The 15096-nt window shown below is 35.5% G+C and overlaps 2 protein-coding genes across 2 annotated transcripts; one reads left to right on the plus strand and one right to left on the minus strand.

The window, feature by feature from the left end:
* Positions 1 to 891: 891 nt before the first annotated feature.
* On the minus strand, positions 892 to 4579 carry rcvrnb (recoverin b). Its single transcript, XM_048171148.1, has 3 exons — positions 3821 to 4579; positions 1488 to 1599; positions 892 to 1377 (listed from the first exon to the last, which is right to left on the minus strand). Exons 1-3 carry the CDS (start codon positions 4244 to 4246, stop codon positions 1259 to 1261), a joined length of 657 nt encoding a protein of 218 aa, XP_048027105.1. The 5' UTR covers positions 4247 to 4579; the 3' UTR covers positions 892 to 1258.
* Positions 4580 to 10946: 6367 nt separating this feature from the next.
* pts (6-pyruvoyltetrahydropterin synthase) lies at positions 10947 to 14134 on the plus strand. The gene is made up of 6 exons (XM_048171149.1): positions 10947 to 11144; positions 11446 to 11525; positions 11639 to 11661; positions 11741 to 11797; positions 13136 to 13206; positions 13286 to 14134. Exons 1-6 carry the CDS (start codon positions 11080 to 11082, stop codon positions 13407 to 13409), a joined length of 420 nt encoding a protein of 139 aa, XP_048027106.1. The 5' UTR covers positions 10947 to 11079; the 3' UTR covers positions 13410 to 14134.
* Positions 14135 to 15096: the final 962 nt, after the last annotated feature.

Raw genomic sequence — 15096 nt, forward strand, 5'->3', positions numbered from 1 at the left:
CCAAAATTTTTAGATTTTTGATTTATCGGCTAATATATTGGTTATCGTCTTTTACATATAAGGAATTATTGGTTTTCGGTATCAGCAAAATGACATACGTTATTGGCCAAACTCGCTCTCCTCTATGATTTATCGGCCAATATATCGTTATCAGCTTTCAAATATAAGGAATTATCGGTTATCGGTATCAGCCAAAATTTTCATATCGGTGCATCCCTAGACCTCTTTCAATGAATATGACAAGACTAGTGATTTATACAACAGTGAAAACAGGGATGGACTGTGATTGACACTCTTATACAACATATTACTGGCTGCTTTATTATCTAGGTCAGTGGTTCTCCACTGGTTTTTGCTTCAGGACCAAGATCATGTTGCGACTCAAAGCAGTGCTAAAACTATAGTGCAAAAGCGGCAGAAATGCAAATCTTGAAATTCCTTAATGTTTCCATATTTGCTACATTGTTGGCTTTCACTGTCCTAGATAATGCTGTTAGATGTATTTTATTATTTGCATTTTTTCCTGCATTTTTGGGTCAAACCCACCAGTTGAGAGCCACTGTTTTAACTTATACATTGAATTTCTTTGCATTTTGATATGCTTAAAATAATCATTTATACATTGCAAAAGGGAGCACAATTAAACTGAACAATTAACAACAAATATCTCCCTCATTGTATGTTTACTTTGCATGTACATTTGATAAAGTGGCCCATTTGAAAATCTTCACTTCATTTTACAAGAATGCATTCTAGTAGAATAACAGAATGATAAATACTCAATATAAAATGTAGTAGTATCAGTAGAATACTAAAATGAAACATTTGCATGACTGTTACATATAGTATTTTATTCATGAGTAAATGACTGTGAAGCAAAGTTGTGGATTATTTACATAAATTTGATGTGGTTCCACCTCACATGGATGGCAATGACAGTGAATGTGACCGTGTCTTTTGACCCTTTTTGCCAATGGACTGTTTGTATCAGTGTATTTCATGACATGCAGAGGAAAATTAAATGCATTCCTGTTGATGTTGCCATTTTTAACCGTCCGTTATGTTTTATACTGCACGTTGGTGGTAATAAACAGCATTTTTACATGTACATTTCATGGCACACATTGAATTGAATTCCTATCAATCGTTTTATCTCAGTCAACATGTAACAAAAGAAATCAAAAATGTTGCAGTGCACATGAACTTTTACACTTTATTTAAAAGAATCAGATCAAACTAAAACAGCTATTTAAACACATTACTGCTTCTTCTCTTTGAGCCTTTCTTGGACCTTTTGGGGTTCGTCAAACTGAATCAGGCGGAGAATGTTCTTATTGTCCATAACTCCTTGAATGAACTCTCCTTCTGTTATTTTACCTGACGATATAAAGAAAATGCATTCTTCAAAGCTCAGTAAAGGGGATTCTGTTAAATCAAGGGTTTTGTGCTTTTCCATATTGTCATTTAACGTGAAAATGTTCACTTACCATTTTCTTTCTTCCCAAAAAAGTCCCAAATTTTTTCTGTTCGTTTTTCTGGCGTGTTCTCATCATCCGGAAGGTTTTTTTGGTCTTCTTTGGAGATCATGTTGAATATTGACTGCAAAGAGGAGCACAGGTTCTCTCAAAGTTACGATGAAACGTTCTTTAGTAATGTTAATAGAATGTTAGTAACATTGCATTCTGTATTTTCATCCACAACTTACAAACTGCCTACGAAACTTTAGTCGGTCATAAAAAAAATCAGATCGGGTTCAATTTTCTGCATTTTTCACATCCAGAGCAAGCATTTTGAGAGGTGTTTTGACAATTCAGAGCCACTGTACAAGCAAACGCCAAAATTCGGTTTATCCACTTTCTCTCACAGCACAAAGCACCGTATGACAAACAAAGTATGGAATATATATATATATATATATATATATATATATATATATATATATATATATATATATATATATATATATATATATATAATATATATATTGGTGGTCTTTTTTTTAATATGTGGCTCCAGTATCGCTAGCAAAGCATCAAACTGAGCCACTGACATCCTGAAGAAGTAAACTTTGAATCGCTCGGGATAATCCTTCAGTCTCTCTCCTTTCTCTACGCAATCTCAGGATCGGATGGACCCAATATTTCCTCTTTCTTTTTCTCTTTTTAAGAAGAGAGAGGTCAACAAAATCTTCCTTACTGCTTGAAGACCCCATTTTGTATTGTTTTGTGATTTTTTTGCAATGGATTAATACGCATCGGACTCAGTGTGCAAAGTTTCTGTGAGTGACGAATCTTAGGATGACAAATACGGAAAAAAAAATTTCAGACTCGGTGTGCAAAGACCTTATGAAAAAAACTGGACGTTCAGAGAACAAAAATAGGCCTAACATTTTCAAAACATGATTACGGCATATTTCTGTTAGCCGAGACATTAAAGTCTGTGAATTAATCTGAGGTGCGTTTCCCGTACAACGAGGCAACTCGCTGCTTAGGCAAAGAAAGGTAGAAAGGTACTAAAGAGATTGTTAAAACAGTCATGTGACTGCAGTGCTTCAACCTTAATGTTATGAAGAGATGAGAATACTTTTTGTACACAAAAACAAAACTCTTCTGTGTCATTCTCATTCGTTGTTTACGCCCAGCGCTTCCAGGTTCTCCGTTAGAACGCAGACGCCGTCATTATTGGCAGACACTGGTCATGTGATCAGCACGACGCATGCGTGTGATGCTGACGCAGGAGCCATCCAATAATGAGTCGGCGTTCTGACGATGAACCTGGAAGCACTGGACGTAAACAACGAATGAGAATGACACAGAAGAGAATATTGTCGAATACAGTTGTTATTTTCGTTTTGTTTTTGCGCACAAAAAGTATTCTTGTCCTTGACTGTCATACGATTGGCTACACGTTTGTTATTGTTAGCTGGTGTGTTGGTCAGACTAACGCTGCCTTTACATGCTATCGATAATTTGATCATTCCCACTTCTGAAGTCGTGATTACCCTGCAAACATAATAGTCACAAACAAAAATAGTTGTGCCATAAATTAGTAAAAATATGAAGAGCATTTCCTAAAAATGCATTCAGATACATTTGTACATGTGGTTGCATGTATAATTATTACTTTGACTTTTAGCTATGTGTAGTTCAATATATAATACTTAATTAATTTATTAATTAAGATAACGTCTAAGACGTCCGTTTAAATTTCATTTTGTAACTATTTTTCAACCATGACAGGACGTGTCGTAGGGGAAGTCTTTTCAATGCCATTAAATGTCCAGATGTTTGCTGGGTACGAGCTCATCCTATTCAAGTAATGAAATGGGAGGGCGTTCATGTGCAATTTTTTCCCTAGGAAACTCGTATTTATCGCACGTGAAGGCAGCATAACATAAATACTTTAATGCTACTTTTTTTTCTCAATAAATTACTGACATGGCATCTGTGGACTAATTCTCATTTTTCTCAGTTATTTTGCTTTATTTCCAGATTTGATCTTAGGCTCATTCATATGTACTCTGCACTCTTCAAAAATAGCGCTTTAAATCTCTTGACAAACTAAAATGACATTATTCGAAATAAAAGATATAGATTGCACTGAATGTAAGCTTGCTAAATTTGCTCAAGATAAAGATTTATTACGTCTACATGTCATGAAAACAATAAAGTATAACCACAGGTCGACTATTCGTCCCAACCTCACATCTTTGCTATGCTGTTCGCGGATGTTTGGTTTCGGGAAACACAGACTCGTTGAACTATGCTGATAACGACTAAACTTGCTTTTGGGAAACACACCCCAGCTAGTTTTCATTCACCTTCACTATTTCATGAATCTCGTTTTTGGTGATGGTTCCGTTCCTGTCCACGTCGTAGAGAGCGAAGGCCCACTCGAGCTTCTCCACGGTCTTCCCCGAGGAGGTCAGATGCAGAGCCACGATGTATTCTTTAAAGTCCAGCGTTCCGTCGCTGTTGGCGTCGAAGCTCCTGAAGACGTGCTGAGCGTAAGCCTTGGGATCTGCGTCTGGGAAGAAGCTGGCGTAGATGTTCTCGAACTGCTCTTGGCTGATGCGGCCCGTCGGGCATTCGTTCAGGAACTTCTGGTACCAAACGTACAGCTGCTCCTCGGAGTATTTAGTGTTCATCTTCAGATCCTCCAGAAGCTCTTTGGAAAGGGCTCCACTTTTAGCGTTGCCCATTTTCTCAATGACTTTTTTGAGATTGAGTGTCCAGGATAATTGCATTGTCTGCTATTTAAACCCAACGGAGGATTACAGGGGATTGAGTTGATTATAGCTTAAGCGTCTTTTGATTTGATAGCGAGAGATTTCCAGGAATATATCATGGAAGACAAGGAGTTAGTCTTGAAAGAGTGACTGAGACTATGAGCTTATGTAACAGCAGGAGACCTCTGATCTTATTTGATGCATTCGGATTAAATCACAATATGGCTGCATGTTACAAAACAGATTTACTGTGGCGATGATATTTGCCTGTTGTATATAAATATGAATATATAATAAATAGAATTATGTCACTTTTGATCAATTTAATGCATTTGCTGAATAAAAGTATTAAAATTAAGTCTTTAATGACCCCAAACTTTTGAACGGTATTGTGTATACTAATGTTACAAAAACTTTCAACTTTCAAACTTTCAATGTTTTCAACATTGATAATAATCATAAATGTTTCTTGAGCAGCAAATCATCATATTAGAATGATTTCTGAAGGATCATGTGACACTGAAGAATGGAGTAATGATGCTGAAAATTCAGTTTTGATCACAGGAATAAATTACATTTTAACATATAAACACGTTTCAGTCGTCGCTTTGTTACTTTTTAAAGAACCTTTGACCATCATGGTTTCTTCAGTCCTGATGCTGCTTCCAAATTTTCAATGGTTTCATAAGAATACCTTCTCTGACAAGGTTCCGGCCCTGATTTCTGTCATCTTTAAATAATTGTGGGATCTCTGGGTAAGTTTGCCCTCTCCTGGATGTTTTTTTTTTTTTTTTTTTTTTTCTCAGTCTTGATCCTGATTCTTTATCAATATTTGAACCTTTTTGGAAGATTGTTAATGCTTTTCGTAGTTACTGTATTGCAGTACTCTTCAAATAAGCTTGCCATCTCGCAAACGTTAATGATTGTTTTTCAGAACAGTTTCAGAACGTTCAGTACGTCAACAGTTTTGCAAGATTATTCTTGCTCTTTGACCTTTCCTTAACATCTGCTAGTCTGGTACTTTGATGTTTGACCACTTGAGCCTGTTTTTTCTGCTTTATCCTCATTAATCCTTTGCCGGGAGTTTGATTGACAAGTGATCTAACCAATCACAACACCGAATCTGCTATTTTGCTATTTGGAGTGATGTTTCTATATAGGAATCCTATAAAAAAACTCAAAATTCGCATGTTTTGCGTTTTTTATAACTTATTTCGTTTTTTTAACTTTAAAAGTTGTCGCCTTTTATGGCGTTTTGCGTCTGCTGATACTTAAATGAATATGGATACCTGCTTACCTTTTTGACTTGGTTAAATATTCACATTCTTCATGCTATCGTTTGCAGGGAGGAGAAGATATTTTATCCTATTTAATTAGGGCTATAATTTGGTATTTTCACTTCAGTTTTGTAGTATTCTGTTCACGCTGTTGATCTGGTTACCATGAGAACAGTGTCATGCGCTGCTGCTTCAGCCATCGTATGGTAGAAAATGTCCAAATAAAATAAATGTGTTCAACAAGCTGACAGAAGTCGATCCATTTATTTGTTGGAAGCGTGTAAATGTAACTAGTTTTAATGTTGTTTTTGTAAATATTCACTTTCCCATATGACCACGGAGGGTCACGTTCAGGACACAGACACGCTGTATTTTGTATTTATTTCAACAAATGACAACCAAAATCAAACCCATAGAAGCTTGTGAACAGTTTTGATGTGGCTGTGTGCAAGTTATCATTCACAAGCCGAGTGATCATACTCTAAAACATAATGTTAATTATTACACAAAAACCAAATACAAAACTTAAAGTATGTGATTATTTTGAGTGAAAGGCAGTGGGTTTATTTAGTGACATTATTACATTTGCTAGTCGTCTTCCCTTAAGGCGAAAATTACCATCCATTCAATATCGTGAGTTCCTATTACAATTCTCGATTCAGCATAAATTACCTACAATGGCGACATTTTCCACAATCACGACAGAAAATCAAAATACTGCTCTAACTTCACAAGCAGAAAGGCAGCGCGATATAAACAAACCCAGACTAGAACTGAACACGGCGTGATGGCAGCTTCACATCCTCTATATCTGCCTCCTCGATGGCAGGAAAGTCTTTTAATTCAGCGGAAAAGTCGCTCCTCTTCATAACATAAGAATCGCGTCCAACATATGTTGTGATTTTCTGTTTACTTTCTAAACCAGCAAAGAAAGGACTTTTCCCCGTCTCTTCCATACTAATTTTCACTGTTTGCCCTCCACTGGCATTTCGCGCGTCACCAGAACCACGTGATTGCAAACAACCTATTGAGTGTTTCGGCCGAATCGCGCAAGTTGAAAAATCTGAACTTTGGCGAAAATTTGCGCCGCGTTAACCAATCAGGAGCTTGCTCTAGTAGTGACGTGATTACGACGTAGTGAGCGGAGGCAGAAATCTGAAACAACAATGGAGGACAAAATCATTGTTGCTGTATGATACATCTTCATACATTTATAGAAACAGGAATAAATAGGATCTTGCTTGTAAGAAAGTGAGTGAGGAGGTCGGACAATCTGGTAAGTTGTAAAAAACGCTCTTTACTCAATTTGAGCTATATACATATTGAGACTACAAGCTAGCTAAAGCCGGTAAATTGAGCTTATTCGCCGTATTTTACAACTACTTTCCCGCTGACGAGTTGATGTGTTTATTCAGAGGAAGTGTGCAGAAACGAGACTGGAGCCGCCTGGGAGAAGCCCCTCTCATGATGCGAATTCGCGTCTGTTGTGAAGTGATTTTCACGCGCGAATCGTGTGTTTTATTTGCACAAGTCGCATCTAGTGTGAACATTCGGCCTTTGCTGACGCCGGCTTCCTTCTTAACGTGTGTAATCACAGCAGAAATACACCACACACACCCAGTATTTAGGACTTCGGTAAAGTTGGTTTTATATTCGCACATTCGGACTTCTGATAAATTCAGACTTTCCAATAAATGTGCAATAAATTAATGTTTGCGAATTTTAAGCAGCGACATGATATTGACAACCAACGATTGTCAACTTACAACATTTTTCACAGTCGATCAAAATAGGCAAGTATTGTTTTAATGGCATATTTACTTGTGAATGTCCACTGAATGTCCAATGTAGTGTGATTAACAAGGCTATTGAATACGGATGTGCGAATATAAAACCAACTTTACCGAAGTGTGTTTAGGTGGCAGCAAGGGCCAACGCCTTAATAAACCAAGTTTTCGATGTATTTGCGTCGACTGTCTTCAAAACAAACGTGAATCAATTGGGCAGAATGAACATCGTGGGGGCGACCAGACCTTCATTCTTGGGCTGTTATGCCATCCACCCGGTTGACCACGACGGATCATGAAGTTCATCAGTAGCCTAAGTTTGGACAGAAAAAAGAAAAACCACTCGACTTCGTGACCCTGTGACAATTCACATCAGTTGGGCCTGCGGAATGTGGTGAGACCCATCGCAACAAACCTGACCAGCACCCTTCAGTCCCTTTTCGCAAACCATCGCGGACAAGGTGGGTTCACAAGGAGTTGGAAGGCTTTTGTACCACCCATCCGCGCCCTACTCCGTAAGCCCGGGAACAAAACTCCACCAACCCCAACAGCATATACATTCAATCGGATTAAATCAAAATATGGTTGTTACAAAATGAATTTAGTGTGGTAAAATATAGAGTGATGTATGATGTGTGTGTGTGTGTGTGTATATATATATATATATATATATATATATATATATATATATAAAATCAGGTCCATATTTTGCAGTAAATGCATGTAAATATACTGTAAGATTGGAATTAGAAACTGATCAATATTGAGAACTGATACCAATTATTTTCAGATTAATTGTTTGAGAAACATTATTCAATAATTATTCATGCTTTATTGCACAGTGTCAACTAAATTTATTTATTAATGATAATTACTATATTGCATATTAATAATTTATAAATTAGTAAATGTCATAGTATATACATGTTTATAATATATTTATTATTTAAATGTTAGAATATTTCATTTTTAATATTTTTTAATTGCTTGAATCATTGTTTTTTTGCTTTATCGCATAATGGTAACATATATACATGTTAATGGTTAATGTCATATTCATGTTTTCTATGTTTATGTTGATTTATATATATATATATATATATATATATATATATATATATATATATATATATATATATATATATATTACATATACATACATATCCATATATATATATATATAATCAAAACCAAAAATATACTAGTGGGTGCAGGACACTATAGTTCTTTTATGTAAGAGAGGATGGCAAAATAAAGTAAATTGTGACATACCCAAAAATGCTTCATACAGTGGACTACCAGTAAAATTGATAAAAAAAATAAAAAAAAAACTTAAAGGTGCCCAAGAATGCTTTTTCTCAAGATGTAATATAAGTCTAAGGTGTCTCCTGAATGTGTCTGTGAAGTTTCAGCTCAAAATACCCCATAGATTTTTTTTTTATTAATTTTTTTAACTGCCTATTTTGGGGCATCATTAACTATACACTGATTTTGGCAGCGCCGCCCCTTTAAATGGCGTGCTCCCTGCCACACGAGCTCTCGATTATATTACTGTGCATTTACAAAGTTTACACAGCTAATATAACCCTCAAATGGATCTTTACAAGATGTTCGTCATGCATGCTGTATGCATGCTTCGAATTATGTGAGTAAAGTATTTATTTGGATGTTAACGTTTGATTCTGTATGAGTTTGAGGCTGTGCTCTGTGGCTAACGGCTAATTCTACACTGTTGGAGAGATTTATAAAGAATGAAGTTGTGTTTATGCATTATACAGACTGCACATGTTTAAAAATGAAAATAGCGACGGCTCTTGTCTCCGTGAATACAGTAAGAAACGATGGTAACTTTAACCACATTTAACAGTACATTAGCAACATGCTAATGAAACATTTAGAAAGACAATTTACAAATATCACTAAAAATATCATGATATCATGGATCATGTCAGTTATTATTGCTCCATCTGCCATTTTTCGCTGTTGTTCTTGCTGGCTTACCTTGTCTGTGCACAGATCCAGACGTGAATACTGCCTTTCCTTGTGTAATGCCTTGAACATGGGCTGGCATATATGCAAATATTGGGGTCATACATATTAATGATCCCGACTGTTACGTAACAGTCGGTGTTATGTTGAGATCCGCGTGTTTTCCGGAAGTCTTTTAAACAAATGAGATTTATATAAGGAGGAGGAAGCAATGGGGTTTGAAACTCAATGTATGTCTTTTCCATGTACTGAACTCTTGTTATTTAACTATGCCAATATAAATTCAATTTTTGATTCGATGGCACCTTTAAAACCAAAAATTATTCAGACACTTTGACCTGACCATGTTTTGCTTAAAGGTGCAGTATGTAATAATTCTGTCCGCTAGAAGTCGCTAGAGTCCTATTCAAAACAAAGGCGTAACTTGATGACGGCAAGTTTGAGCGCGGAATCTTGGGACATAAAGAATAGGGTGCAAAAGAATAGGGATTGGACTTGTGAAGAAATCATGTTCATGGATGCGATTATTAATGTTACTGTAGTATGAAGCAGAGCAGGAGCGAGTGTTGTGGAGCTGAACGAGGAGCTGGAGCGTTTGCGCAACACACGCCTCACGAGCAGCGGGACTTTTATTATGACACAGTCGCCGGCGCCGCTACCGCTTTTCCGTCATGAGTATGAGGTAACGCAGCTCTGTTTATCATATTAGATACATTTGAGAGTGTTTAAAATTATGTTATAACGTTACTCTGTGCGTTCGCTCGGCGGCTGCTGTGAGACACTGTTACACACTGCAGTAAGATAGATCGATTTTACAATATCATATTAAATGCTGGATGGCTTGTGTTGATAAATGGCATGCAATTAATTTTAAAACGTATTGTATGATGGAGAAAATTCTGTATTACTGTACTAAAAATAAAGCTACACCTGATTATGCTATGTTAGCTACTTCACAAATTAGTGTTTTTATCTGAGGCATGGTACTCGCAAAAAATCAAGAAAATTAGATTTAAACAATAAGATTAAACGTGTTGAGCTATATAACAACAATTAGTTGTATTAGTCTATAAATATATCAAAACAGTTGTCTATTAAAACATGTAAATATTAAAGCGTCTTTGGTGTTTTCATGGTTTCTACAAAATAAAACCGGAAACCGAGGGTAACGCTGGTATGACGCCATTGACAGGCGACTCCTCACACGTCCCGGAGCCTTGGTTAAAATTACAATTTTCTCAAGATTTACAAATATTTGGAAACATTTGGGATATTGTAAGTACTCAAGTGAACAAAATATATAACACTGGCCTAGTGGCTTTTGGATATTTTACTGCAAAAATATTACATATTGCATCTTTAAGTGTTATCTGACATAATTAAGATTATTTTTTTCTGACACAGTTTAACTCTGAGATCTTGTCATAATTTATTACCATTTGTTTAAACTATAGTGAATAAACTGTATTAATGAATTAAATGTTCAAGGTGTCTGAATACATTTTGGTTTGACTGTAGGCTATATATAAATATAGGCTATGTGTGTGAGTGTGTGCGTGCATCAACACGTATGCACAGAAAACATGACATTTGTTAGAAGACACATGATGATCATGCACGTGGAAAGTGCTGATGTCATACTATAATCGATTAGCATATGTAACATAGATGAGAGGCGGCTCGGTTAAGCCACGCCTCCACTAAACCTCGAATCATTGGTAATGCACAGTGCAGCTGTCGCTTATAACGCGTTATAGACGCACACAGTCGCGATCATCGTCAGGTCAGTCAGAGGAACATGTCCGAGCGCATCGGCTTCATCACTCGCGTGCAGAGCTTCAGCGCCTGCCATCGATTACACAGGTAGTGTGAAGAAATACACCCTCTGACCCTCCACTAACTCTGATTTTACATCTTATATGTCGAGCTCACATTTATCTTTATAACTTTACACTGTGAATCTTTTACACTTCAATGCGAAATTGCGTTCAACTGGTTTGAATTATGAATACTGTGGCAGGAAGTCAGCAACATGCTGCGTCATCACGAGGGAATTATGGGGATTGTAGTTTAAATTTATTACCAATAAATGTCTGTCTAATATCTGCCTATTTTAAGTCATTTCTATCATTTGTTTTTAATTAATCAATGCAATTTATTTTAGCAAATCTTTAAGTGATGAGGAGAATAAACAAATATTTGGAAAATGCAACAATCCTAACGGCCATGGTCATAATTATAAAGGTGAGTAGTTATGTAATGCCAATAAACTATGTGATTGCTTTAGAAATGATTGTATCTTAAATATTTCATGGATGCACACAAGTAAATAGGATTATGTTATTTATGTTTTCTAGTTGAAGTGACGGTTCGAGGAAAGGTATGGCATAATCATCTCACATTTTAATATCGGACAATCTAGTGTGTTGTGAACTGTAAATATTTGTCTGTTTTCATAGATCGACAGGAACACGGGAATGGTTATGAATCTTACTGACCTAAAGGAATGTATTGAGGTACGACTGTTTCTACACAGTCTAATTTGTAGTTTACATTAAAAAACTTGTATTAAAGTTAATATATAGGGTTATAAAAAGTAATCATCACAGTGGCAAAAGTGTCCCAATTTACCTGAATTTACTATATGAATGTTAAATGCATTATATATATAATATACACACACATGCATATATACATACAGTACAGTCCAAAAGTTTGGAACCACTAAGATTTTTAATGTTTTTAAAAGAAGTTTCGTCTGCTCACCAAGGCTACATTTATTTAATGAAAAATACAGTAAAAAACAGTAATATTGTGAAATATTATTACAATTTAAAATAACTGTGTACTATTTAAATATATTTGACAAAGTAATTTATTCCTGTGATGCAAAGCTGAATTTTCAGCATCGTTACTCCAGTCTTCAGTGTCACATGATCCTTCAGAAATCATTCTAATATGCTGATTTACTGCTCAATAAACATTTATGATTATTTTCAATGTTGAAAACAGTTGTGTACTTTTTTTTCAGGATTCCTTGATGAATAGAAAGTTCAAAAGAACAGCATTTATCTGAAATACAAAGCTTCTGTAGCATTATACACTACCGTTCAAAAGTTTGGGGTCAGTAAGAATTTTTATTTTTATTTTTTTGAAAAGAAATTAAAGAAATGAATACTTTTATTCAGCAAGGATGCATTAAATCAATCAAAAGTGGCAGTAAAGACATTTATAATGTTACAAAAGATTAGATTTCAGATAAACACTGTTCTTTTGAACTTTCTATTCATCAAATAATCCTGAAAAAAAAATATTGTACACAAATATTTTGTACAATTGTACACATTAAATGTTTCTTGAGCAGCAGATCATCATATTAGAATGATTTCTGAAGGATCATGTGACACTGAAGACTGGAGTAACGATGCTGAAAATTCAGCTTTGCATCACAGGAATAAATTACTTTGTGAAATATATTCAAATAGAAAACAGTTATTTTAAATTGTAATAATATTTCACAATATTACAGTTTTTTACTGTATTTTTAATTAAATAAATGTAGCCTTGGTGAGCAGACGAAACTTCTTTTAAAAACATTAAAAATCTTAGTGGTTCCAAACTTTTGGACTGTACTATATATACATACACACACACACACACACACACACACACACACACACACACACACACACACACATATATTATATATATGTGTGTGTATGTATGTAATCTCTATTAAATTCACTGAATTACTATTGAAATAACTCATATATAAAACAATGCATGATATATGAGCACATGCACAAGGTCTAAATATTCAAAAATGGTTAATAAGTTATGTTTTTTTTTTTAAGGAAGCCATCATGAAACCTCTTGACCATAAAAATCTGGACCGGGATGTCCCTTACTTTGCAGATGTTGTCAGGTACGACTGCACTTTTTGTCACATATCTGTCATGATGCATTAATTTTAACGACATATTCATGTTTATTTGTTCACGCAGCACCACAGAAAACCTGTCCGTCTTTATTTGGGACGGCATGGCGAAGCTTCTCCCGCCGGGCAGCCTGTATGAGATCAAAGTGTATGAAACGGACAAGAATATTGTTGTATATAGAGGAGAATAGAGTCATTGATCTCAGTACAGCAGAAAAGCTTTCGTGGCTTTAGAAAGTGTATTAGGTGAGAGCGGCACCTGCTGCGCTTCATTCAGAACATGGACAACAATATGGGATTAATGTAAGTCACTGAGACTGAGGCTCATCTGTGAGACTGATCCTATTAAACACAGAGATTACACACACACAGACCCAAACTAATTAAGTCTCAGCAACTCATCTTTTACGTTTCTCAAAGCCTTTTTAACAAAAGAAGGCTTGTTTGTATTTTCAAAATATTTGTATTAATGAATAATGAAAATGTTTTGATCATATTCATTTTTTTAGTACTTAAATCTGTTGGCATTTTAATGTTTTTCAAAGCTTTTGCTGACCAATAGATGGTGCTGCAAATGTATCGATTGCATTCCAATAAACTTTATATATCAAGATGGAAATCTTGTGAAATCGTGGAAAAGATGCTATAGATTTTCATATGTTGTTGTTCTAGATGTTTGACTGTGAATTCTGTGTTGGAGATTATTTGGTTACACTTTATTTTAAGGTGTCATGGTTACAGTGTAATTATAAATTGAAATACTGAGTAATATTAATGAACAACATGTACTTACTATAGGATTAGGGTTTGGCCGAGGGTTAGTTGCATGTAATTATGCATAATTTGCTGTTATTACTATGGTAAATGCATGTAATATATGTAACAATGACACTGTAAAATAAAATGTTGCCCATTATTTATGAGTGATTTATGCCAATGTCTTTAATCTGGGGAGATGCTTGCACCACAGTGACTTAAAACAATAAATGTTGTGTGATATACAGTATTAACCTCGCTGATGTGAGGATTATTATGGAGTCAATATAATGCCGCATATTTTTGCAAATGAAAAATAAAGTATTGAGCAAAAAACAGTTGTTTTGCAATCAAAAATAAAGAATTGCAAATGAAAAAGTATTGAGAGAAGAGTCTCTGTAGCTTCGGAGATCCATCAGAAAAAAACGGATCTTCGCACCTTCTCTCCGGTTTGGAACTCTGGGATCGGTTCGGTCATCTAAAAATGTCCCACTGAAAAGACACTTGGTTAATATGTCTATAAATTGTGTCAATTTTGCTTTAAAAAGAAATGACATGTTGGGCAGCTAATTATTGTTTTTAAGTTGTAAGTAGTGGGCGTGGCCACAATAATGCGCCAAGGGAGAGCGACCAATAGAAACAGGTCTTTTATTCTGGTGCTTAGATACTGATGTGGAGCTTCACTTAGATTAAAAGATTTTCAACTCGCAAGCAAAGGTTTTAGAGTCACAAACAATGACAGCAGAACAGAAAGTAAATTTGTGTGTGCGTGATGAAAACAGCATAAAGAAAAACAAAGATTTACTCACACTGCAAAGAGTTTTGCAACCTATTTATTTTTGTAATTAAATGGGACCTATAATGCCCCTTTCACAAGATGTAATATAAGTCTCTGGTGTCTCCAGAATGTGTCTGTGAAGTTTCAGCTCAAAATCCCCCACAGATCATTTATTATAGCATTTATTATAGCAAAAACACCGTTTTTGTGTGTGTCCCTTTAAATGCAAATGAGCTCCGCTTTCCAGAAGAGGGCGGAGCTTTAACAGCTAGTGCTTTGGTTGCTTAACAACAACAAAGCTGTTCGTGATGTCACCGACTTACGGAAAAAACAGAACTGGCGCC

The sequence above is a fragment of the Megalobrama amblycephala genome, linkage group LG20 (assembly GCF_018812025.1).
Source record: "Megalobrama amblycephala isolate DHTTF-2021 linkage group LG20, ASM1881202v1, whole genome shotgun sequence".
Classification (NCBI taxonomy): domain Eukaryota; kingdom Metazoa; phylum Chordata; class Actinopteri; order Cypriniformes; family Xenocyprididae; genus Megalobrama; species Megalobrama amblycephala.